At 42.3% G+C, this 24,698-nt stretch overlaps 1 protein-coding gene across 8 annotated transcripts in view; it reads right to left on the bottom strand.

Moving 5' to 3' along the window:
• Positions 1–24,698, bottom strand: part of TSNARE1 (t-SNARE domain containing 1) — a 458,033-nt gene that overhangs the window by 247,133 nt on the left and 186,202 nt on the right. For all 8 annotated transcript variants that reach the window (XM_066175258.1, XM_066175253.1, XM_066175288.1 and 5 more), the window contains 3 exons: positions 6,022–6,112; positions 2,524–2,598; positions 495–551 (listed from right to left, as the gene is read on the bottom strand). In XM_066175258.1, coding sequence (XP_066031355.1) covers positions 495–551; positions 2,524–2,598; positions 6,022–6,112 — 223 coding nt within the window. The remainder of the gene's footprint in view (positions 1–494; positions 552–2,523; positions 2,599–6,021; positions 6,113–24,698) is intronic.

Below are 24,698 nucleotides of genomic sequence, written 5' to 3'. Positions count from 1 at the left end.
TTGCTTATGTATATAATAGTTAACCACAGTGCAATGTAGCCAAAGAAAACAGAATACATAATCCCTCTTAAAACTGAGGACAGGTTTGATAAAAACTCTTCTCAATTTCTTCTATGAAATTGTCCTTGGAAAGTGATTTCACTCCACCTACAAGCCCATCTTCCAGGAAAAGGGGGTGTAGGACTGCTTTTTGATACATTTCAGAGCAGACAAAACTCCCATCAAGAATGGAAAAACAGCCCCATGAGGACAGAAAAGCAGAGAATAATTAACCAGGCCTTATATAAGTCTTTTTTTTTCCCTAGTTCTGTTATCTTCCACCTCCAAAGACGTCACACATCTTTACTGCAAAAAACACCTCACTGGCTTTAATGCAGGCAGTGGAGGAGCTCCAAACTCTTCAGCATCATTTCACCCCATCATTTGTGGGGTTATAAAACAGCTTTTTTTAGCACTGTACTTACTTCCAAACACTGAGACACACGTGAATTTACCTGTTTGGTGCTTCTCTGCCCAGTAGGAAGCAAAGATTTGGATTTCTCTGCTATTTTCTGTTAAAAGGAAAAGAAAAATAGAAAAATCAGAGGCAAAATGGCTGAGAAAATAGAGTCCAAATATTTAGGGAAAGAGTCATATGAAGCTATTTTCTTCTGCTTTCTAAAGAAAAGAACATAGAGAAAGCTCTTACACTTTAGAAAAAAAAAACCATGGGAGTATAAAAGCATTGAAAAGTTCAGTCTTACAGGCATTAAAAGTCTTCAAAGCTTCCAGAATGACAAGGTTATCAAAACTGAAACAGGCATTTAAGGAATGACAGCTAGGACGTGGATAAGTAGCAATTTATCACTCAGATTGTTTTCCTGACGCAGCCGGGCATTTACAAGCTGCAGTGGTTAATTTTGGCACTTCTGAATTGATGACAGTTTTTAAAATAAAATAAATCCAACCTATATATACAGTTCAGATGGACTGTGCTCGTGAACATTAGCTGGAAAAAAAGCATAAAAAAGATGTGTGTGTGTGTGTGTGTGTGTGTGTGTATGGGGGTGGAGCTCTTTATTGAAATAATTCCAACTTCTCATTTAGCACATAAAATAATTTCATTTAAAGACCCCACAGTCACCTTCTTGAATAGGACAGGAAAACAATTTAAAATATGAGGCAGCACTGGAGATGATGCAATTCTATTACACCACAGACATGCTGCTGAGCTGCAATTTTACGTACGTCTATTTATTTATTTAATTTTTAAGGCACAGGCAACAAGTGCTGGGAAATCAATCAGTCCAGAGCGTTTCTAATAGAGACACATTATTAAGTGCATGTTGCCAGCCAAATTTCATTACACCTCTATAATTACGATATATCCTTCCCATTGTTGCAGGCATGCGTCAGACTCATTAAAGTGATATACAAAAGCCTCCAGAGTTTGTCCAGGTTGTATTTTGATTAATCCAGATTTATCTCCTAACTTGCACTGCTGGGGAGGGAAGCAGTTTGGGGATGCTAAATTTAAGTCATTACTACAGTGTTTAAAAGCAAAGCAAATCTGCTCATCAGCAGTGCCTCCCCAGGGTAAAGTGGGTGAGCAAGAAGTAAATGAAGGAACTGGAGTTCAGGCTTTGTTTGTTTTATTAAACAGCTTGATCTTGGTGACAGAGGCCAACCACAAGGCGTGCCTGGAAACTTTCTGGCACAGCCAAACAGCAAAGGAGAGCCAGAAGGTGGGGTAATATTTGAATTATCAGTGTTTCCTCCACATTTTCTGCGAGCAGAAAAGGTGAACTGTGCAATCACCTCTCCTTCTCCCCTGAGAGTGGAGGTATCCCAAAATAATGTCATGGCTAAGCCAGGGAAATACTTCCCCCTGAACTCAGCACTGGGGAGGCCACACCTCAAATCCTGGGGTCAGTTTTGGGCCACTCACAGGAAGAACGACATTGAGGGGCTGAAGTGTGTCCAGAGAAGGGGCTGGAGCTCAGGTCTGATGAGGAGCAGCTGAGGGAGCTGGGGAGGTTCAGCCTGGAGAAAAAGAGGCTCAAGGGAGACCTCACTCTCTACAACTCCCTGACAGGAGGGTGTAGCCAGGTGAAGGTCAATGTCTTGTCCCAGGGAAAAAGAGACAGGACAAGAGGAAATTGCCTCAAGCTGCCCCAGGGGAGGTTTAGACTGGATATTTGGGAATGTTTCTGCAGAGAAAAGCTAGTCAAGCACTGGAACAGGCTGCCAGGGCAATGGTGGAGACACCATCCCTGCAAGTGTTCAGTAAATGTGTGGATATGGCTCTTAAGGACGTGGTTCAGGTGGTGCTCGGCTGATGGTTGGATTTGATGGATCTTAAAAGGTTTTTCTCAACCTTAATTCTATGACACTGTGATTGCTTGGCTGAGAAAGAAAGAAAAGAGGGAGGAAACGATTCATTAGCAGCCCCGTGGAGATGCCCCAGGCTCCTGGGAGTTACACCGACACTTAACACATTCTCAGATTCACAGATGGCAGAGTGGAAGCAGGAGAAATACTCACTTTCTGCACAGCTCCATATCTCTGGATGGCATCTGACAGCTGGTTCTTCAGCCTGTCCAGCTGAAGCCGTTCTTGCTGTATTGAGGGGAAAAAAAAAGAAGGCTGGTAAGCAGCGCTGTTAGAGATAAATCCAGTAGTAGGCTCTGTCTGAGACCATGGGAAATTGTCCTGGTGGGAGACACCGAATAAATAAGGTGGGCACAAATGGTATCCTAAAAGAATAAGTCACACTGGGGCTGCCAGGATGCAATAGGATTTTATTTTAGGAAATGTGATGCTTTGGTCTTTCAGGCCGAGTTAAATTAAAAGAAAAAAAAAAAAAGCCACTTTGGATATTCAAGATAGCACTGGAGAAAATAACTGAAGGGATTTATCTATAAAAAGTTCTCTTTTTTTCATATGATAAATCATGATAGAGTTGGTCACCTCATTTTGGAGACTTACTGGACTTGAGAAGTCAATCAGCCACAACATCCCCTCTCCTTGGTCTGACTGACAGAAACCAGCTTATTTTCATGTTTTCCAAAACATGAACCCAAATGTCACCGCCTTTATGGCTGGAGCTTATTCCAGCAAGATTTCAATCTATGTCTTAAAAATAAAACCTGTTCTTGGAAGGAAGAACACAGCCAGATATATGTAACCAACATGCTTACACATCTCTGCTCACAGAGGGAATGACCAAACCCAAACAGTTCTCCTGGAACTGTTCTACACCCTGGATTTCACATATCACCTGTGCAGGAGCTCACATGTCCAGATTTTACAGAGGGAAATGCTGCAAGGAAGCAGCATTTAAAAAAAAAAAAAAAAAAAAAAAAAAAAAAAAAAAAAAAAGGAAAAAAAACCCCAATCTACACTAAAGCTACTGAGCACAAATGTTCACTTTCCAGCCATTTCAGCTGTTTTAGAAAACTGCTTGGGATCTCAAAAGTAGATTTTATAAACGATGAGATAGACATTTTTAATTTTAATGGGAGTATTTTCACACACAGAATAATATCCCATTTCCTCATCTAAAGATTTAAAACTATTTTTAGAGCAGGGCAACTATCATTATTCCCATTCTACAGATAAAAGTCCATAAACTTTATATTTATTCCACATGCAAAATAAGATAAGATTCTCACCCTGGAGAGCTGATCTTATGCTCCAGCACTCACCCTACCAAAAAAAATGGAATTCCAGGTCTACCTCTCTATTTACATCCTTTGAGGTTAGTTTGGAATGAAGCCCTAAAAGAACCATTTTCCATCAGTCTCCTGCCTTGTAGCACACTGATCCACTTAGAGCAGCATCTTTGCTCCTGCAATACTATCAATTTGCTCAGCTGGGCATCCTGACTCCAATATCTCCAGCAGCACTTGGAGATTTATGGGAAGTCAGAGAAAGTCCCATATTGCATCTCGTTGGCAGTCCATTACTGGTGGAAAATAAGCAAGAAATGGGGGAAAAAAGCCTTTTCTTTTTTTTTTTTTCTTTTTTTTTTTTTTTTCTGTGTGTGCATGCAAAGCAATCCAGAGAAAAAATGGATTGGTGAGGACTAACTATAAAGCTCTGTAAGGATTTTCATGCTGTGAGTAATTTAATGGGAGGAGAGTTTGCAGTGCTACCAAGATTCCCAAGATGGACTTACTGACCAGCAGCCAATATCCACCAGGACAATTTATGCTATGTAAGGGACAGGGGCTACAGGCTTTTATCAAAATTTGGAGGTTTAATTACTAAAACTACACTATTATAAAAGAAGAGTTAAAAAAACCCAAAAAACAAGAAGTTAAATTAATTGACCAGTGAGCAGAAAAAAGTTATTATACAATGTAATAGAAAGCAGCAAGTTTATTTCTCATATTACTGAAATTGTTTCTGCATCTGTTTCCTTCAGCTGTTAAATATTTTCCCTTTAACTTTGCATTTTTCTCCCCATGACAGTAAAATCTCTTCTCCTGTGAGTCCCCATGGGCTTCAAGGGCAAATAATGACATTCTTGTGTGGCACTGTAATTGGATTTAATGTGACCTTGCCTGATTCCCCTTTGGACCCAATTTATGTCACAAAATAGAGCCTGGAGATCAGCACAAGAAAAAAAGAATTAAAAAAAAGCTCAGATTCCCATATCTCCAAGGCAGCATCTTCTGTTTCATCAAGCTCAAATGTAATTATGCAAGAAAATGAAAAAAATAAACAAACAGTCCTTGCCATCCATCTCTAGCCAAAGCAATATCTTAAAAATTATTCTTGTACTAATCTTGACGTCTACATGTGGAAAAAGTCATTCCAGGCTTCCCTCCCCACCCTCTGGAGTGGACCATCACCCATTATAATTTTTTTTTTTCCTAGGCAGGCACATGAATTGCACATGGTCCCTCACAGGTTACCAAGGCAGCCTCAGGTGATCCAAGTCTTAAATCCTTATCTCAACTGCCTGTTGGCAAGTGCCATAAATCCAGGCTGTAAAAACCACTTGGTCAGAAATGAGTTGTGTGTTTAGAGCAATCTTATTTCTAGGTGGAAGGGCAGTGAGAACAGAGCTGAAGTAATACAGGACTTTGGAAAATGGCAGCGAGTGAGAGAATAAAACATGAACTCAGGAAAGTTCCTGACTTAGAAATCATCTGGATGCTGGAAGCGTTACAGAAATCAAGCAGAATTGTCCTTATTTTCATTTCAGGTGCTGAATGTTATGTGGGTGAAAATTCTCCTTTAACTGTCACACTAGCTGAAATCTGGTCCCCACAGTTTGCTTGTGCACAACATGGGCCACAGCCAGCAGTAACATCTGGGGTGTAAAATCTTTGCTGGAAGGACAAAAACCTTCTGTTTGTCCAGTCTTTGCACTGGGGACAATGGGATGGGGATCATTCATACCCTGTGACATTGATGCTCATATGAGTTGAACGTACAGATGACAGTCCAGTCTGCACACGAAACAGATGGGATTTTCTGGGGTAAACTGGAATCCAGAGTGGGGTAAATTCTAATTTAAAATCTGGCTCTGATCTGGCAACAGCCTGTATTTATCTATCCCCAAAGCTGCCTTTGCACTAGCCCACAGCACTGAATCACTGTCATATCCAGATATATTCCATGGCCTTGGCCTTTCCATACATATAACACACTCCCAAACTCACCTGCACCCTGAGCACCCACAAGTGAGTCTTCAACCAATGCTAAACTCATGTGAAACCAGATGATTTCTGCAATATTTTCACCCAAACTGAGACCCTGAGATAGATGTGAACTGGCCAAAGGCTTTGTTGCTGAAATCATGATTTCCAATTCCACATGAGCCAGTTTTGGGAGGAGAGCTGGTGTCTGCAGCTGTTTTCCCCTGGGTCATTTATAAGTGAAAACTACACTTGTTTGGGAGGAAAGGAAGTTATAGCATGACATAGAGCTTAACAGCTTTAAAGCACCCACTGTCACTTCTCGTTTTCATCATTCCTCCTTCCACAAGACCCATCATTCTCCCCCAACAGCATCTTGACTGACACATACCCTGGATGAGCCTCTGACAATCTCAGACAGCTGCTTGATGGCTTTGGTGCTGGTCGTGATGGTTTTATTAGTCTCCTGCTGGGTGGCATGCCTGCAGAAGAGAAGAGATGATGGGAATTGCAATTGAAATTAATTGCATAATGAGACACTTGGAGAAATCTATCAAGCTGCAGAGCAATTGAGACAACACAACAGCAGCAGCACACAGAGGCACAGGAGGGCTGCAGGAGTCCTGGGTCTTCACCAGCAGTGGAAGCCAGAAGGAAATACTGGGAAGGAGATTCCCAAAATATTCTTCCTGCTGTCAGAAAAAAGACAAAGCCTGTGGACCATTCAGAGGGACGTGATAAGGTGAAAACAGGGTGTAGACAGGAAAAAGACCATCACAGATGGTTATTACTGCAAATTTTCAAAGAAGGGTTGTACAGCAAAAGGAGGTTGGGGAGTTGCCTGATGGATTTCCCAGGAAAATATTGTATTCAGAGGAGAAGTCTGAAATTGGGCAGGATTTACCCTGGTCATCTACATCATTTACTTACCCTGGTCATCTACCCCTTAATGACACAGTATCTCCAGGAAAGCACTGGGGATGTGGAGATGCAGAGCTGCTTTACCAGCATGGAAACAGGCAGGAACAGAGCCAAACCAGCCACTCCTCCAGTCATGGGTGTCCCCCCCTTTTACACCCCAAATTCCAGTACCATTGCTCCTTGTAAGCAGTGGTTGCTGGCCTTGCTCTTTGGGAGCACACAAACAAAGAGGAAGAGACATAAGCGCTTCCCAAAGGTATTTATAACCTCAGTCCAGTATTCTCAAGCTTTCTAAAGTCAACAGAGCACTCCCAGCTTCTCAGCTTCTCCAGAGAGCACTTCATATCCTTTTAGTAAGGAAGAAGTGGTTTTCCATGAAGTTTCGTTCAAACACTCAAGAAATACTTGGAAAAGACCTGGAGAAAATGATGGTTTTTCTCTCTTAGAGGACACATATGAGCATGAGCCACAGTTGTACTGATTTTTTTTTTTTTTTTTGAGTGGCGAGATTTGAAGTGAATGGAGGTTCTTTGATTAAAAAATGTCAAAATGTCTATTTATGATCCCTGAGTCCTGAAGACCCATGGCTTGTCCTGACTCTTCAGCTCCTTCCTTCTTCTCTTTCAGTTGTGAAGGAGAATGCCTTTTTTGAGACTCAGGCCAACTCTTCCAGCATCTCCTTTGAAGATCAAGGCCAGTCCCCAAACAGCTTTTACCAAACACAACCTTAACTACAAACACATCCAGACCTCTCTTGTTGAGGTTTTAATCCAAAGTTTAGCAGGTTTTTTCCCCACTTCTATGTTTTTGTGCAAACAGCTCAGTTGGGAAAGCTGTCCAGGATCATGGAATCATAGGATGGCCTGGGATGGGAAGGACCTCCAAGGACATCCAATTCCAACCCCCTGCCATGAACAGGGACACCTTCCAGTGGATCAAGTTGCTCCAAACCCCATCCAACCTGGCCTTGGATACTTCCAGGGATGGGGCAGCCACAGCTTCCCTGAGCAACCTGTACCAGGGTCTCACCACCCTCCCAGTAAATGAAATTACACTTAAGTTCATACAAGGTACCTACAAGTGAAAGCTTAGTACACCATGAAGACAAAATCTCTTAGTTGGAGAACTGGAATTCAGATGTGTGTCAAGGGTTGAATGCTCACACAGAAGGCATGGACTCCTTTGGCATCACACAAGAAGGAGAACTAATCCCATATGAAGGCAAAACCAGATCCAATAATGAGTTATTACCTCTGTTTATTTAAATTGAGATACAATTTCTGTGCTCATTCATCAAAACGCACTTCACTCACTGATGATCCCAGTACTCACTACACCAGCTGAGCAATTACATCACTTTTAATTTGAGAGGGAAGAGGTCATATCTATCACAGACAGGTGTTCCACACTGACATTGCAGAGAGGGAGCTGGGAATTAAATCCTATCATATTGCTAAAATTGAGGAGTGCACAGTCAGCCTGATCCCCAATCTCTTAATCAAGTATAGCTTGCCACCAAATGCCTGAATTCTACAAGCAGCAGATTCAAATCTCAAATTCAAATCTAATTCCTCTTAAAGGAAAGCAAGATGCTTGAGTTGACATCCATTTTGCAGACCTCATTAAATTATCTGCCCACAGAACCACTCAGGGATTTACATACCAGTAATTCCCCATCCCCAAAGTAAAATGGCTTGTTAGGCGCTTGTATCTGATCCTTCCTAGTCTCTAAAGTTAAATAAAGCCTTCTTCATTTGCATTGTAATGTAAATTTTATGTTAGATATCTTACGTAATAAATTCGTGCTGGGCACGAACTTTGCTGCAAAATAACTGGGAGCAGGAGTACAAAAAAATAAAAGTTCTGCATTCCACCTCTTAATTCAAAGTGCACTTTAACCAACATGCTGGTGCTTGATTTTGGCACTTCCCACTATGCTGTCAACACAATTAACTTATTATTCTTCAGTCTCAGAGATGCACTCAGGAATTAGACAATGATTATATTTAATTTACATTAAATGCTATTAAGATCTTAATTTTAAAAAAAGCCTTCTCAAAACACTACTTCCTGCAGTTTTTTTTTTAATTTGTAATGGTAAAAAGATATGTTGTTGCTGTTGTTGTTTTGTTGTGGTTTTTATTAGTAGTATTAACATGTTATTAGTATTATAATCTGTCTTTATATTCAGTTCCCCATGGAAGTGTGGAAGTTAATTAAAGGGGTGTCTCTGTTGAATAAAATTTCCTTCTCAAAAGAGTTCTCCACACAACAGTAAGTTAATACTCCATCTGTGGAGCTGCCAAGCACCTAAAATACAAATGTAGTAAAAAAAAAAAAAAAAAAATCACCTGTCTACAGCTCTGCTCTGAAAACAAACCCTGGAAGGGCAAAAACCAGAGAGGGCATCTCTTAGGAGGAGTAACAACTCTTGCTGAGCATTTCTGCGTGCACAAGCACCGCAAAGACAATGCACTAAATAATCCAGGAGATGTCAAAGTGCTGCCTACAAAGAGTTCCCTGTGGCTGCTGCTTCCTGTGCTGGAGGAGCACGGTCCAGCGAATCCGTGATCCCCAGCTGCTCACAGTTTGTTCTTTGAACGATCATCTCTCTAATTTATTTATCCAGCTTTAAAAGGAGCACTGCAGAGAGGCAGATGTGGCGGTGGCGGTTCCCCTCATCCGCAGGGACACCGGGAAGGAGCTGAACTTCTGCCTCTGCTGCTTCCTCGAGACACTTGATGAATGACGAAGCCAGAGGAAAAATAATCAGAACCCAAGTGCAACAGCAAACATCAAGGAGGGAAGGAGTTCTCTCTGCCTCACCGTGCCTGCCCATACTAACAACAATCCCGAGGAGCTTTGCTTTCCAGCTCCAGCAGGAAATGCCATTTCCACTCATAAAACAAGACATAGCTTATTTTATTTTCATCTGATCCCTAATGGAAGAGCAATAATGAGTTTTTTGGGTACAGATCAAAGATACTTATGCTGTAGTGGTTTGAACGTCACTAGCTTCAGAATCCCCTTTAGCACAGGGTAACTGCACAGCAAAGGAGTCCTTTTTTGCACTTAAGAGTGGTCAAGTAGGATTGGCAAGAGTTAAGCCAGCTCAGCATAGCTCAAAACTTGCCTTTTTCACAGCTGCTGTAATATTTACTGCAGTTTTCTTATCCAAAAAGAGGTAAAAAACAGAATACTTTGAGCAGAGCACTGAGCTGCAGGATCTGTGGCTTAAGCAGAAGTAGGTTGAGCAGCTGCATTTGCATTTATTCCATTGCTGCTGGAGACAGAAATGCATAAGGGAACATCAAATATGCAGAGGGAGATTGGCACCACAGGACATCTCTTTCCTGCCTTACAGATGGATTCTGTGAAGGGCTGGTGGCTCTGGGAACTGATAGGCCCCAGCAAACCACAAATACAGGGAGATAAAACTTCATGCATTGTCCACAGGGACAGCAATGGATCCAAGGATCCTATTCCCCTTTCTCCACCTAATAAAGTTGTTTAACTACAGAGAAAATCCAATGGAGATTCTCTGTGGTCTGTAGAGGGGGGCACCTGTAGCATGAAGTTCTACCCTGAAATGTGGTCAAAACCCTCAAACATTGCCCTATTTTTCAAGCTATCAGTGGTGAGCTGAGAGGGGCACCATGTGCTGGAGTTTGGGGTTGAACTGTATTAAAACCCATCTGCCACACCAGTCTCAAACCTCACCCTGACAGTGAGGCAGAGATTTGGCAGATGAGCTGCTAAGCTGACCTGGAGGCACATGACTGGCAGCCAGCCCCTCTAAACTATGAAAGTCCTGCCCACTTTCCATAGGGCAGGTTCTTCTAACATGTTCCTCCTTGGAGTGTGTGTGGAGATTCCTCTTTTGGGTAAAGGATGTGCCCCAAGGACATCCCTCAAGGCTGAGTGGAAGAGATTTGCCCTCAGCCATTGGCCTGGGTGAGTTAAAATCTCTAACCATTGATTGTTTCGGTAGCTTTAACATAATTTCTTTAATATTGCTCTGATATAGTGCACTACCCTATCTGATCCTACCACAGTAGTTTCAGCTTTTATGCTGCGCAGTAAATAATTCTGATTGGGGTTTTTTTGTCTAATCATTCATCATCATAAATAATCCATTTTCATTGACATATTTTTGATTGCCCATCAGTAAAGTCTGAGAGACAAAGCTGTAAAACTTAGACTGTTGACAAAGTCTGGGGATAAGCCTGGGTCCAGCTGCCCCCAGGCTCCTCTCTGAGGAGTTTAGGAACCAAAGGGGTCCTCTCTGCACCTCATGACTCAATTGGAGCTTCTCTAATAAACTTTGTGTGAAACTCCCACTCCAACCTTCAACAGCACCTCCAAAATGATGCAGAGAATCCACACTTGAGTGGTGACCCAGCCTCACGGTGTATCCTACAGAGCCAGGATGATCCTACAGCAGAACCAGAGAATCAGAGAATATCCTGAGTTGGGAGAGACCCAGGAGGATCATCCAAGCCCAACTCCTGGCCCTGCATAGGACAATCCCAACAATCCCACCCTGACCCTGAGAGCACTGTTCAAATGCTCCTTGAGCTCTGGCAGGCTTGGGGCTGTGACTCTTCCTTGGGGAGCCTGTTCCAGTGCTCAACGACCTTTTGGGGGAAGAACCTTTTCCTAATATCCAACCTAAGCCTCCCCTGACACAGCTTCAGCCATTCCCTCAGGTCCTGTCATTGGTGACCAGTGGGATCAGTGTCTGTCCCTCCTCTTCCTTCATCAGAAAGCTGAAACACTCATCTATAAGATGGAAACTTTTCCTGCCATAGACCACTGCACTTTACAGAATTACAGAAAGACCCAAACCTCATTCTCCAGAATGTACAGAAAATAATGCTCTGAAAAGGAGACAGAGGAGTCCTGCAAGTTTATTTGAATAAAGGCAGAGATTCCACTGGGGCACACGCCCTCACGGTTTTCTCTCTCTGGGTTTTGGAGGGCACAGCCTCCTTTTATCCCAAACTCCCAGCCTCACGTTGCCCTCTTCCTTTCCTCATTGCCTGAGGTACCAGGAAGGTGCAGCCTTTCCAAAACTCCTGCCACATACCCCCCTTGAACCTGGAATTTTACCCCCAAGTTCAGAATTCCGGCTGGTGCAGACCCACTTGTCTCAGAAGTCAAACTCCAGGTTCTGTAACAACCCTTGCAGTTAATAGAGACACCAAGACCCATTTCAAAGACATTAACACCCATCCCCTCACCCATGAAATGTTTGTAAATGCATCAGCACACATCTTTCCTATCAAGGACTACTAGCTCTGTTTCTGCCCAAAGAATTCAGGGGGCATCTCTCACCTCTAAGCATTTATTACAGATGTAAACAAAGCAGGAAGACGAACTAGGAAGGAAAGGTTATTATTTAGAATCACAGAATCACAGTCTCACAGGATGGTTTGGGTCAAAAGCAACCTTTAAGATCAAACCCTGTGCCATGGGCAGGGAGACCACCCACCAGATCAGATTCCTCAGGGCCCCATCCAACATGGCCTAGGTTGTTGCACTAGTTTTCACCAAGCTCTAAAATATATTTACTGTGTTGTTACAGTCATCAAAGGAAGAACAGTTAAATCTACTTATTCTGGCTCCAAACTGACTTGTTCAGCCGTTTTTTCTCCCCACTTTTTCTTCTTCAAGACCTAATTGTGCATGTTGAAGAATAGTTTACAACAGAGCAAAATAAGAGCTCTAATTCTGATCTGTCAGCAAACCCCTTTGCACAGGTGTAAATCATCCAGCAGAGTAAAAGTCAGGAGAAATACGGACTGCTACTTCCAGGTTTCAAGCCACACAATATTCTAAAATAAAAGCATCATGGATTTCCAATTTGCCTGTCACTTGAAAGTATTAGGAGACACGGTAGTATTTTTCTTACAGGAGCTTAGGGGATGGTCTGTGGCTGTGTGGGAAAAGAAGAGGAGGTATTTCAAACCCACCTGACACGGGTGAAATACTGTCTCTAGAGAGGAACACGGTTTGCAGTTCTGTTGTTCAATGGTTCTGCATTAAAAAGCAGGAATTTCTGTCAGCAGCCCTCACAAATTTCATCACAAAAGTGCAAACCTTGGCAAATTTTCTCATGGCTTTTTCAATACCTATTTTTAAATACCTTTTTTATCATGGCTTCTTAAAATTAAATAATCATAAATAAAGCAGTTATTACTGAAATAAGGAGAATGCTTGCTTCCCTGCAGGATTTGACCAGCTGCAGGCAGCCAGTTACCCATTAACCACTACCAGCAATTCAGATTTGTGTTTTTCAACGAAATTATCTGCAGAACAGTTTATGAGACCCCCCCTCTTAACCCTGCATCACCTACAGATTAGTTCAGCATCGCCTCAGACTCCATCTGTCAAGTCATTGCTGACAGCTCCCAATACGGGACCCCACGGGAAGCAGCTCAACAATGTCACTGCCATTAGTCACCTCTCACGTTGTTTTTCTTTCTCCCACCCATACTACTCCCGAGTAAGTTTTAATTTTAAAAGTTTTGCTTTATTTCCGAATGGGAGAGCCCCTTGAATCCTTTGCAGCTGCCCTGCTAGCATTTGAGATATATTACACCTCCCTCTCCCTCATTATGCAGTAAGCCTCTTAGCTTATGAGAGGCAGAAATGAATTTAATTTGCCATAATTTCGTTTTGATGAACCCTGGTGCCTACTGATCATGACAGTTATATATATATATATATTATTTTTTTCTCCAGGTGCTGATAAACTGCGGATTTCTTTTTACCTCTTCTTGCAACTTCGCTTGGGCTGAGGTAAACCATCCTCCTGCACCAGATTTCTGCCAAAAAAAAAAAAAAAAAAAGCAAACAGATCCCTCCCTTCCCAGCCCAAGGACCTCAGCTGCCCTCCGTGAGCTCTTAATATTCACCCGAGTTTTAAGAATTGCCCCGATAATCCTTTTAGCGCCTCGAGATGAACGGCACCGAAACTGTGACAGCTCTGATTGCTCTGCTCGGGCTTTCTAATTCCACCGTGCCTTTCACATTCCCACACTAAACGAGGGGACCGCGGCTCAGCATCTGCCGGGAGAGGTCACCGGGATGTGTTCCCGCAGCAATTCTCTGCCTGCAGCAGTCACAGGGAGCAGCTGAGCGGCACACAACCTCCACAGAGCCGGTATCGCGCCTTTCTCCCAGAGATTTGCTGCAGTTGCTCGCTGAAGCTGGGATTGGAGCTTGCCTCTCCAGGTTTTTTCAGGGTTTGGACTCGATGATCTTTAGGGTCACTTCCAAGCCAAGCCATTCCATGATTTGATGATTCTGCTTCTGCTACTTTTAGGGCTCTGTAGAAGGGGTTAAGTCAACTTGCAGGGAGAGATGGGGAGATCTAAAGACTTTCTGAGTCCTGCTTGTAGTCCAGAAATACAGAGGAAAAAAAAAAAAAAAAAAAAAAAAAAACAAAAACGCTGTGAAAAGAATTTTAGAAACTGCTGGGAGGTGTCCCTGCCCACAGCAGGGGAGTTGGAGCTATGTGAACTTTAAGGTCCCTTCTAACCCAAACCATTTGATGACACTGTGATGAAAAAGTCCCCCTTCCCTAGAATGGCAGAGATGTGGATGTTGTCTTAGTTTCATCCTCAAATGTTTGAGTGTGTACTCCAACAAATGCAAACTCCCTCTTAACAACGCGCCCGTTGCAGAACACGGGCTGGAAGCTACAGACTCCAAGTCCAGAATATAACAAATCCCAAGGACTTCATGAAGATAAAAGTGGTGACTGATGTATCTGCTTAAACAAGTTTACTCATCATTTATGCTCCTGTAGAGACTACCTTGTGTTTTTCAGCATAGAATCACAAATATCGTTTTGAGGGTGTGCAAATGTGCCAGAAAGTGCCCTGCACACACACACACACACACACACACACACACACACACACACATGTAGGAAAGACAGGGACAAATGGACAGGAGAAAAATGGCACTGTGGAATAATGCAGTCTATTATACTTCCCACACTCCTTCTCTTGGTTTTAGCATTTAACATGCATTCAATACTCAATAGGGCACTGTGAAAAGCAAAGATGAAGGGTACTTTACTGATGTGAATGAATGATCGATTGCTTCAGCTCTCCTTGAGAAATTACAACGGAACCATCGTTAATAAAAGAGCCAGTACTCGGAGGATGAAAAGTTTTGGTGAAGAGAGATGTAGATTTTTTTTTAGGCTTTATTTCGATTTTAAAAGTTGCTTTTGCTGGTTCATGTGTTTTCTTGCCACCAAATTTTTTCAGTGGCAAGAGCACACAGAGCAAACATCTGCAAAAAGGGAGCAAATCACATCAGTTTCTGAGACGTAGGCATTTTCATCCCAGAAAAATACATGTTTCATTAAAAAAAAAAAAAACCAAAAAACCCAACATTGCTCAAACCCAGGCAATTTTAATTGAAAAATTAATCCATTTCACTCAAACGACTGCAATGAGTTTTGTTATTTTGTGAAGTGAGCAAGAAATCAAAGGCAAACAAACAGCTCAAGACACTTTTCAGCTGGCTGTGGTTATTTGTGTATTTCTAGTTAGGGGCATTAAAGCACAAATGCTCCTGTGTGTATGCTTAAATTAAGTGATGTGCCTAAACCCGGTTCCTCCATCAGGATTTAAGTGAGAAGGAAAAGGCATTAGCAGCAATTGTGCCCCTGGAATTGTCAATGTGGAGCAAACAGGCTGTCTCATACAGCTGTGAAAAATGTCCACCCTTGGACTAGCAGGAAATCTAAACAGAAAGGCAATGACCAAGCAATTCTTTTGCAGTCCAAAGAGCAAAGCCAGGTGGTTTATCATCTCCAGGAAAGTCAGCTTCAGGAACCAGCAGGCAAACACCCAGAGCCCTGCAGAGTGCACAGACACGTTGGCTTCATGCACAGCCCTGGCAGGAATCAGGTCCTGTGAGGTTCAGGAGGAAGCGGCTCAGCAAAGGAAAACCATTTGTTACCCTGATCCCCAATTTCATCCCAGATTATAAATGAAGGAAATGTCCCCATGAAGAAATTTGGTTCATAGACCAAACTGGAGGAAGGTTTGATTCACATTGGTTTTCTTGATGGAGAATATGAAGACAATGTTTCAAAACGACAGCACTGGGGACACCAGGTTTGTTAGAAATGCACTCTTTAGGCATTATAAAATGACTTCATAAACACCCACACGGATGCTAATAAATATTGCACTGTAAATATCAATTATTTAAGTTGTCTGTGCAATGCAAATGGATTGGTATTTTCAACAAGTGTTGGAGATGATGCAAAATCCACTAACAGTGAAGCCACAAGGAAAGAAATCCAATATTTAGCCAACTCCTGCTCTATTTGATTTGCTTTGGTACCATCACTGGCAGAGGCAATGGCATAGCTTTTGGCTTCCAAGACAGATGTTTATGGATCCCACAAGCTGGGTTTCTCCTGGCATCTCTTTCTTTTCTATCTGGAAACCCCAAACCCAAGATCTTTTTGGGTTTATTCACCTAGGATTTAAATGCAACTTCACAAACATGGAGTCCATATCCTTCTAAACAGAAAAGCATCTCTTGGACCTCTCATTACACAGACAAACCCCTTTCTGTCCCCCCAAAACCACAGTCTTATTATGCTTTATTTATGTCCCACATTTCATCTCGTGGTTCCCAACCCTATCTATCACATGTCTTACAGAGAAGGAACTAAATTTTCCCTCTGAAGCATTTCTACACCCTCAACAATATGAACTTCACCAAAACCAAATACCATCCACAAGTTCTCTAATTCCTAAAAAAAATATATATGTATAAAAAAAAGTCATACCAAGAGTTCCTACTATACTTTTTTTGTATCAACCTCCATAAGTTCTGATGCCCAATTCCAAATTCCTATGTAAATCTCAGCCCTGGTGAGGAGGTGAGGTACATGTGTAGTGCCGTGTCCAGTTCTGGGCTCCTCAGTACAGGAGAGACATGGAGCTCCTGGAAAGGGGCCAGTGAAGGGTCATGAGGATGATCTGGGAACTGGAGCATCTCTGATAAGAAAATGCTGAAGGAGCTGGGGCTGTTCAGCCTCAAGAAAAGACAGCTGAGAGGGCACCTCAACCCTGTCTGTCCCTGTCTGCAGGGAGGGCTCAGAGCAGGGACCAGGCTCTGCTTGCTGTGCCCAGCAATGGGACAAGAGGAACGGGCTGGAACTGAACCTAGGAAGTTCCACCAAAACATGAGGAAGAACTTCTTTCTGGGCACTAGAATGGATCATCCTGAGAGGGTATGGAGTCTCCCTCACTGGAGATATTCCAGAGTCATCTGGACACAATCGTGCCCTGTGCTCTGGGATAGCCCTGCTGGAGCAGGGGGGTGGGACCAGATGACTCCACTGTGGTCACTTCCAGCCTGACCCATTCTGGGATTCTGCATTCCCAAAACATTTCCCCAGCCACATCACCTGAGCTAGGACAGGACCTCCTGCCCCATGACATCTTCACACATTTATAAAGCACTGCCACTCCCACTCCTCACCTCTCCAGCTCCAGCAACTGAAGAAAGATACCAGGACTTCTCACTCCAGTTCTCTGATCACATTTACCCTGATGGGGGATGTCCAAACCACTTCCTCACCCCCCTAAAATTCATCCCACATTTATACCCACCACCATATACTGAGCCAGACCTGTAGCTCTCAGCTTACCTGGTGCAAAAATATTTGGACCAGAATGAGAAGATGCAAACTGCTGCTGCTTCAGACAGGAAAGGAAAAAAAAAAAAAAATTACCCTCATGACTCTTTCTGAAGGTGACCACTTCCACTGCTGCTGAGAACAACTTTCATTGCTCTATGTGCTGTGGGTTGGGGCTCTCTGCTCTCACCATTTCTGCTCGCGCTGACTGTTGTACCTTCCTGAGCAGTTCCCCCAACTCCACAGCAAGAGCAAACACCAAGTGCTCCACAACTTTGTTTTTTCTCTCTCCTCCACCTCTTCCTCTGCTAGAAGGGGTTTGGGAGTGCAGTGCTATGCAGAGAGAGAGGTCAGCTGGAGGAAAGAGACATTTTAAAGTACAAAGTGAAGCGTAAAAGTCGATGTTGGTAACAGTGCTGGCGCTTTCTGAACACACTCCCTTGAGGCACTTGTGCCAAGATCTATGTTTTCTGATTTTTTTTTTTTTTTTTTTTTGAGCAGAAGACAGGGGAACAGAAAAATGTGAATATAATATAAGGCAAGAATCAGCTTTAAAATATATTTGCTTGAAAGCAGGAATTTTTTTTTTGTTGTTGTGGTTTTATTTGTTTTCAAACTGCACTTTGTTCTCAAAAGCACAGAGATGACTGGGAGGAATTGTGCTGGGAAGAGAAATGGATCTCAGCAGCCTACTTGCCACCTATTGCTCTATCCCTTATACTTCATATACCTCTTTAAATCTGACATCTCTGCAACTTTCTGAACATAAGGGCAAGCTGTGAAGTACAAGGCAAATTAATATATTTATCCCGCACAGAGTGCAATGCACTCAAAATACAGAGTCTAAATCTCTAAATACTTTTCTTTCTCCTTCACTGTCCTTCCCATACACCTTACATATCCCTCTGCCTGGCACTGCTTTTTGAGCAACACTTTAATTTAGCAGGCAGATAGATGCATCTGTCTCTTTTCAGGAATGATTACGTTTCCAAAACAGGCAAAAATCTTAAAAGAAATGCCACTGGTGAGACTCCTCTGCTCATCAGCCCCACATTTCATCGCTTTAAAGATCCTTCAGGCTCTCAGGTGACAATAATGCATAATTTCCAGCATGCCAGAAGTCACTCTTCCCCACCACCCTGCAAGTGACATCAGGCCATAAAGCAGACGAGCACTTAGATTACAAAAACACAAGGCACTTTACTGGCCCATAAAACACCCGCTGGAGCGGCCATGTGAATGAAGACCCCATTTTGTGGGGCAATAAATTTTGCACCAGCACCCAAAAGGCACTGCTATTACAGGAGTTGTGCAAATCACCAGCCCTGGTCCATGACAAAAAACCCTCAGGCTGTAGCCAGGAGGACTTGTGCCTCCACAACGATTAAAATGCACCACTGGTCGTCCAAAAAATTAAACTTCAAAGAGATCCTGCCCTAGTAAGAAAAGGGTAGAAACAGATAATAAAAGGATAAACAAACAGAATAAAAGACCTGAGAAAGTCCATTACAAATCACCAGGCTCTGAGGTTTGTTTCAGGTAAGACAAGACTCTTTTTCTGCTGGCAGAAGGCAATGGATGAAGCATTTAATGAACTCAGATACAGCAACTCTCTGTTTACAGGAAGGGCCAAGGGAAATATCCAGGTGTTCCAGTCCATTCAAATGTGAAAACTGTGAGCCCCGTTATCAGAGACCTCTGCTGCTGATAGCAAACTTGTTCTCTAGGGGAAAATGGATTCAGCTTAAGAACCACTGTTAAGAGTCCAATGCAGGTGCTTGAAAGAAAATTACCTGATGAAAGATCAATAATGTTTCTCCTCTCCCTGAATCGAGGCTCATGTGCAGAATGAAAAATTCCAGAGACTGATTCTCTGTTGCCTTCTACATGAGCCATTGTAAATGTAACCAGGATAGGAAATTACATATTTAAAATCATGTGGTGAAAATCATATTGCATTTGTGCAGGTAGGGACCCAAAAAGAGAAGAAAACAGAGAAAGTCACACTCAGTGCACCATAGAAGCAGATGGAGCAGCCCAAATGTGTTTCCTTGCGGCCCTAGTGCTTAAAAACAGGCTTTCATACAAAATGGGTAAGTGTGCTAAGTTTATGCAACAGCTGCCAAAAAAGTTGAGCACATGGATCCAGCTGACAAATTCCCTAAATGAATTCAGCAGCAATATCCATTAAAGGACCAAAGCACCACAGGAGAGATGGTACTGAAGCATGTGACTGACCTTTCCTTTTAAAATAAAAGGATTTTACATCAAAACAGTGTCAGGCTGAAATGCAAGAAGCTAAAGGGAGTAATCCTAAATATATATATATATATATTTTTTTTTTTTTCCTTTTCCTTCCTGAACGAACAGAAGAGTTTGTTCACCTGAAAATGGATTTCTGGAGTACAGTGAAAATCTGGAGAATTCCAGACACGTGAGATCTTGGATAAATTGTGATGGCTCAGCTATTATAGAGCAAAAAGAAAGGCTCCTGTCCTTGTCAGCTCACTAAAATCTCTCAGTTGGTGTGTGCTGTGGTAGCAAGAGGAGACATACAAACTTCTGGGCTGCTTTTGAATGATTTGAATCAATAATCCCATAGCTTTCTGAATAAAACCATTGAGATTAAAAATTGGGGATAACTCTTTACATGTAAAGTAATGAGCTGGGTCACAGACACCCCCTGCAGTGCTCCAGGCGGGGGGCAGAGTGGCTGGAAAGGGATTCGTTACTACCCAGTGTTAATTCTTTAATTGAGAGGAATTAGTCAGTATCAGATATCCCAAATCCCAAACGAGTTCTTGGTTTGTTTGGGGTTTCTTTTTTGTTTCAGGACTTCTCCGTGAAAACTGAACAAAAGACAACCACTGGGTTGCTCTTCTCTCTGGGTGAGATCCAGACTCATAACTACTGATGCATGTGACATCCAAGCCACCCATCCAAACACCTCCCATCCAGGACTGACTCCAGCCAGCCTGGAGGTACCAAAACACAGACTGTGGATCTCTGGTTACTTTAAAGCCTGTAGGAATTTAGTGTCTGCTCCTTCCATAGGTTTAAAAGCACCAGCTCCATGGAGACTGGCAGATTTCCTTTCCCCAAAGCCCTTTTGCTCTCCAGGCTGACGATTCCTGCACAGAGAACGCCACAAATCACTTCTGCTGCCAACCCACAAGTTGTGCACTGTCTTCTGGCTGCAGCACTCACCTGGATCCCTTCCCCTTATCCCAAAATTGCTGAGAAGGTGCAAAGATAAGCAAGCTGGAGGCATGAAGTCAGCAGGGGTAAGTGCTAAGACATGAGTGAATCCCACCATTTTCTTTAACTGAGGTCTACAGTCACTTGAGGCCGCCAGAAGCCTGATCAGAGTTTGCCTTGTTCTTGTTGTTGGTCCAGATGGCATCCAGAAAACCATCCCAACCAACACGATTTTGTAATGGCTTGAGCTCTGCTCAGATTATTGGATTGATGATTTTCCCCAGAAATTATCACTCTTTTCCCTTCACCACTTCATTCCAGGGAAAAATGAGGGTTTTCTCTGGTCAAAAAAACCCAAGAGTTTATCAAAATGTTTGGAAAGCCCTGAAGCAACCACGCAATTTGAATCAAATAAAATTTTTTAAAAAATCAAAAATCACTGCTTCCCGGTTTTTTACTTTCCCTTATTAACGACACAAAATTAAAAGAAATTAAGTCATCACTAGGTGGAACAGCTAAGAGATATTTTTAGCTGCATTGCCAAAGAGAAATGTTCTGCCCATACATTCCACCCTGTTAGACCAACATTCAGCTGGGTATTTTGGGGTTCTCTCAGCTGGTCCATCAGACCACAGTGTCCACAGCTGCAGCCATTCCCAGCCCTTCCTATTCCTGTCACAGGCAGTCACAACTTCGGCTCAGCAAGATTTCGGCAGATTTTACATCCTTGGTGACATACAATTTTGTGCCATACTCTTTCACTATCTCTTAGAGAAGATAAAAAATCTCTATCAGTGCAGGATCTTATCTGCCCTAAAAACTTCCATAGTGGAACTTGCTGTATCAGCTGCATTCCTTTGATTACTCCACATCAACCTCTCGCATAAATGTATTAATTCAATGCCACTTCAGAAGTGTGCTTTATTATTATTATTTTGGAGGTTGGAAGATGTGAGAGATAACTACAAAGAAAGGTCTTTGGCGATGTCTCACTGAGAACAGAAAATAAAATCAGCAATCCACAGCAGCAGCTTTCAAACAATGTCAGAAAATCAAACTGTCAAATATCTGGATGTGTGGTAGGAAACCTGATCAGAGAAATTTTTTTCTTAATAGAGAGAAAATATTGAAGAAATATCCCTCTTTCCTTCTGCCCTCCTTCCCTGGAGAGTTGATTTTTAACATTCCTTTACTATTTCCCAACTAGCCTGGTACTGTCCAGGACAGTAAATTGCATATCATAAAAATTTTACCAGAGTTAAGACAACATTCCTTGTTAGAAGAGCCCAACAGTTCAGTAACAGCTGTTGTCTCTTGAGAAAATCTGTTTGCAGATGGGATCGTTCGGGAAATTCAGGGTATTTCAGTTAATTGTTAAAAATGCAGAGCAGCTTAGAGTCCCTCTGAAGCCACACAGAATTAAGCAATAATAATAAAAAACCTGAGTTCAGGAGAAAGCACTGATCATAACAAAGCCTATTTCATGTATGCTGGCTTTTTCCATGTTCCCTATTTCAGCAAAATCAATTTTTTTGTTGTTGTTGAAGAAAATAACTATTCCTTACCTGCATGATAAGATGAAATTTAACATTGTGACTGCACAAGCCGATATTTGTTCACATGTTGACTGAAGGAACAAAAATATTTTTTAAAAGCTTGAGGAAATAACCTTAAAAAGGAGATGTTTTCCTACCCTGCATTTTCTGCTGAATTTTTTTTTCCTGCAAAGATCAAAAAACTGAGGTCACCTAAGACTGCTCCTTTCCAGCCAAATATCCAACTGTCTCTCATCAGCTGCCCTTTTTAACAAACTTTCAAACGTTTGTCTGTTTTGTGTTGGTTTGGGGGTTTTTTGTTTTGGTTTCTTTGTTTGTTTTGGTTTTTGTTCGTTTTGGTTTTTTGTTTGTTTGGAGGTTTTTTGGTGGATTTTTGTTTTGTTTTGTTTGTTTTGGTTTTTTTGGTTTTCGTTTTCCACAATTGACTCCAAGGACAAGCTTTCCTCCACACTGAAAGCACTGGCCAGGTGCACACTGCTCCCACAGAGAGCACACCACTTGTTTTTCCTTTTACAGCACCATTTAAAAAAACCACATTAATGAGCCAGGTTACTTCTGTTTCAACATTTTGGCTTCTTTCCTGCTTCAGTACCCCTTTCTGTCATACTCAGAACTAATTTCTGCCTCCATTGTCCTGTTTTCTGTGCCTTGTCAATGAGGGTTCACTCAACCCAGCAAAGTGATGCTCTCATTTGGGCTCTCACTGAACTACAAATGCTGGCAAACAATATCGAAATCTCATTTTAGGACCAAGATGTAATTGGGTCTGAACTTACCTCCGGTCTTACCCTGACGTAATTCCATTACCTTTAATGGAATTACTCTCGATTTGCACCGGTGTCTTGAATTGAACTTTTGCTTTTCAGGATTTATATATCTTGTTTTCCTACCATTTAAAACAAGAAGCCAGCCAAAGCCATTTCCAACTCATTTTCCCCTCCCCAATAAATTCAGGCATTATTACAGTTTATCTCCGTGACCTCCACTTGCTCTTGTACATCATCCATCTCATTATTCACAATTTCTGCAGGACGTTGCATTCCATTATCTCCTATTTATAACCCCAGATGTCTGAGAACAAAAGGGGCCAGGGTTCTCCAGAATACACCTTTCTGATCTTTTTACAAATTTTCTTACTCATTTCCAGCTGTTCCCTGCCTACAGCCCATCCTTTATCCTCCTGAAATTTGTGTCCTGTCCTTTAAATACAGCTTCCCAAGACCCACCTTGTGACTAATAAAAAGGAAGATCCAAAGAGGCATTGCAGATAATTTGTGAGGTAGCAGAAACATAGAGACATTTGACCTTATCCAGTTTTTAGTTTGGTCCAGGTGGGAAACCACAATTGTTGATGTGGTGGGTGATAAGAAAGTGAGAGGTGGGAAAAAGGCTTCCAGTTCACCATCAAAAAACATTATTCAGCCTGCATTCTGTAAATAATATTACATTATTCAGCGATGCAGTGGTGGATAAATTTTGTAAATTAATAAAAAAGTGAAGTAATAAAATAAAGGAATTAATATATCGGGATGCAGTCACCAAATGGGAATATTTCAATCAAATACAGGCAGTTCTATATCTTGGTTGACTTAAGAGCATTTTTGTGCGACCAGCTCAGTGAAAACACCTCTGCTGCAAGGTGTGATCCCTCTCAGTAGGAGAGACCTTTTTACCTCCAGCCTCTGCCCATCTTCACAGGGTGGGAGCATTTCCTCCTGCTCTGGGAGCATCTCCTCAGAAAAATGCAGTTCAAAAGTCTTTGAGACACCAGCTCAACCTCTTTTTCATTTCACAAATGGAGACAAACGTGCACAGCAAAGTCTCAGTGATGGGTGTCCCCAGTTAAGCACATTCAAATCTATTTGCTAATTGTATTTTTTTCTTTAATTTTTTCTGGTGTCAACTCTTACCCTCTCTTCACTCCTTCCCCTGATAGTATTAAGAACTTTCCCCCCTTGAAGAGGCTTGTACCCTGTAGCAAGTCACTTCTCAGCCTCATTTCTAAGAAAAAAAAATAAACCAAAATCAAACTGTGTTACAAGGTTCACTGAGAAGCAACCTCTTTTTTTAATAGATCTCGATTATGTCTTGTGTTTTCTCAGGATCTTTTTTTATATTTTAACCACAAATTGTGAACACTGAAAATATTCCACTCTGTCCTGCCGCATAGTTCCCGAGTTATACAGAGAGACAAAAAATTAATTTTTCTTGCCCAAACTCACTAGTTAAATGGTCCAACCTGGGAATGCCACTCCTGGGAATTCCTGCTGAGTCTCTTGACCCACATCGGGCCACTGCTTTGCAAGGTGCACCTCTGTTTTCAAACCAGATCATTCCCTTTTTGGAACAACTTTGTGCCTGGCTCTACAGGAACGTGCTGCTGGGCAGGACTCAGCCTAACACAGCTCCTTCAGCCCCCTCGGGGGAACTTCCCCGGTCTTTGTGCCGGCTCTGAATTTCAGCAGAAATATTTTCACAGTCACTTAGTGCTGACAAGAGAAATCACTTATGAGGATCAGGCCTGATAGCAAACACAGAGAAAACCCATTAGAAATGCTCAGTTTTGATTCCAGTTAACTTTCAGACTCAGCAGAGCGTGGAGGAAAACTCCTCCTAGGTATGCCTGTGCTGGGAGAAGAGCAGAGAGATTTGGGTAATAGGAATGATGTTTTTAGGTGACAAGGGAGCGTTTAGTTCTTCCCCAGAGTG

Source organism: Chamaea fasciata, unplaced genomic scaffold (genome assembly GCF_029207755.1).
Source record: "Chamaea fasciata isolate MVZ Bird 193981 ecotype frontalis unplaced genomic scaffold, bChaFas1.0.hap1 SCAF_1, whole genome shotgun sequence".
NCBI classification, from domain to species: domain Eukaryota; kingdom Metazoa; phylum Chordata; class Aves; order Passeriformes; family Sylviidae; genus Chamaea; species Chamaea fasciata.
The sequence above is the reverse complement of the archived record's forward strand: the minus strand, read 5'-3'. Positions and strand labels throughout refer to the sequence as shown.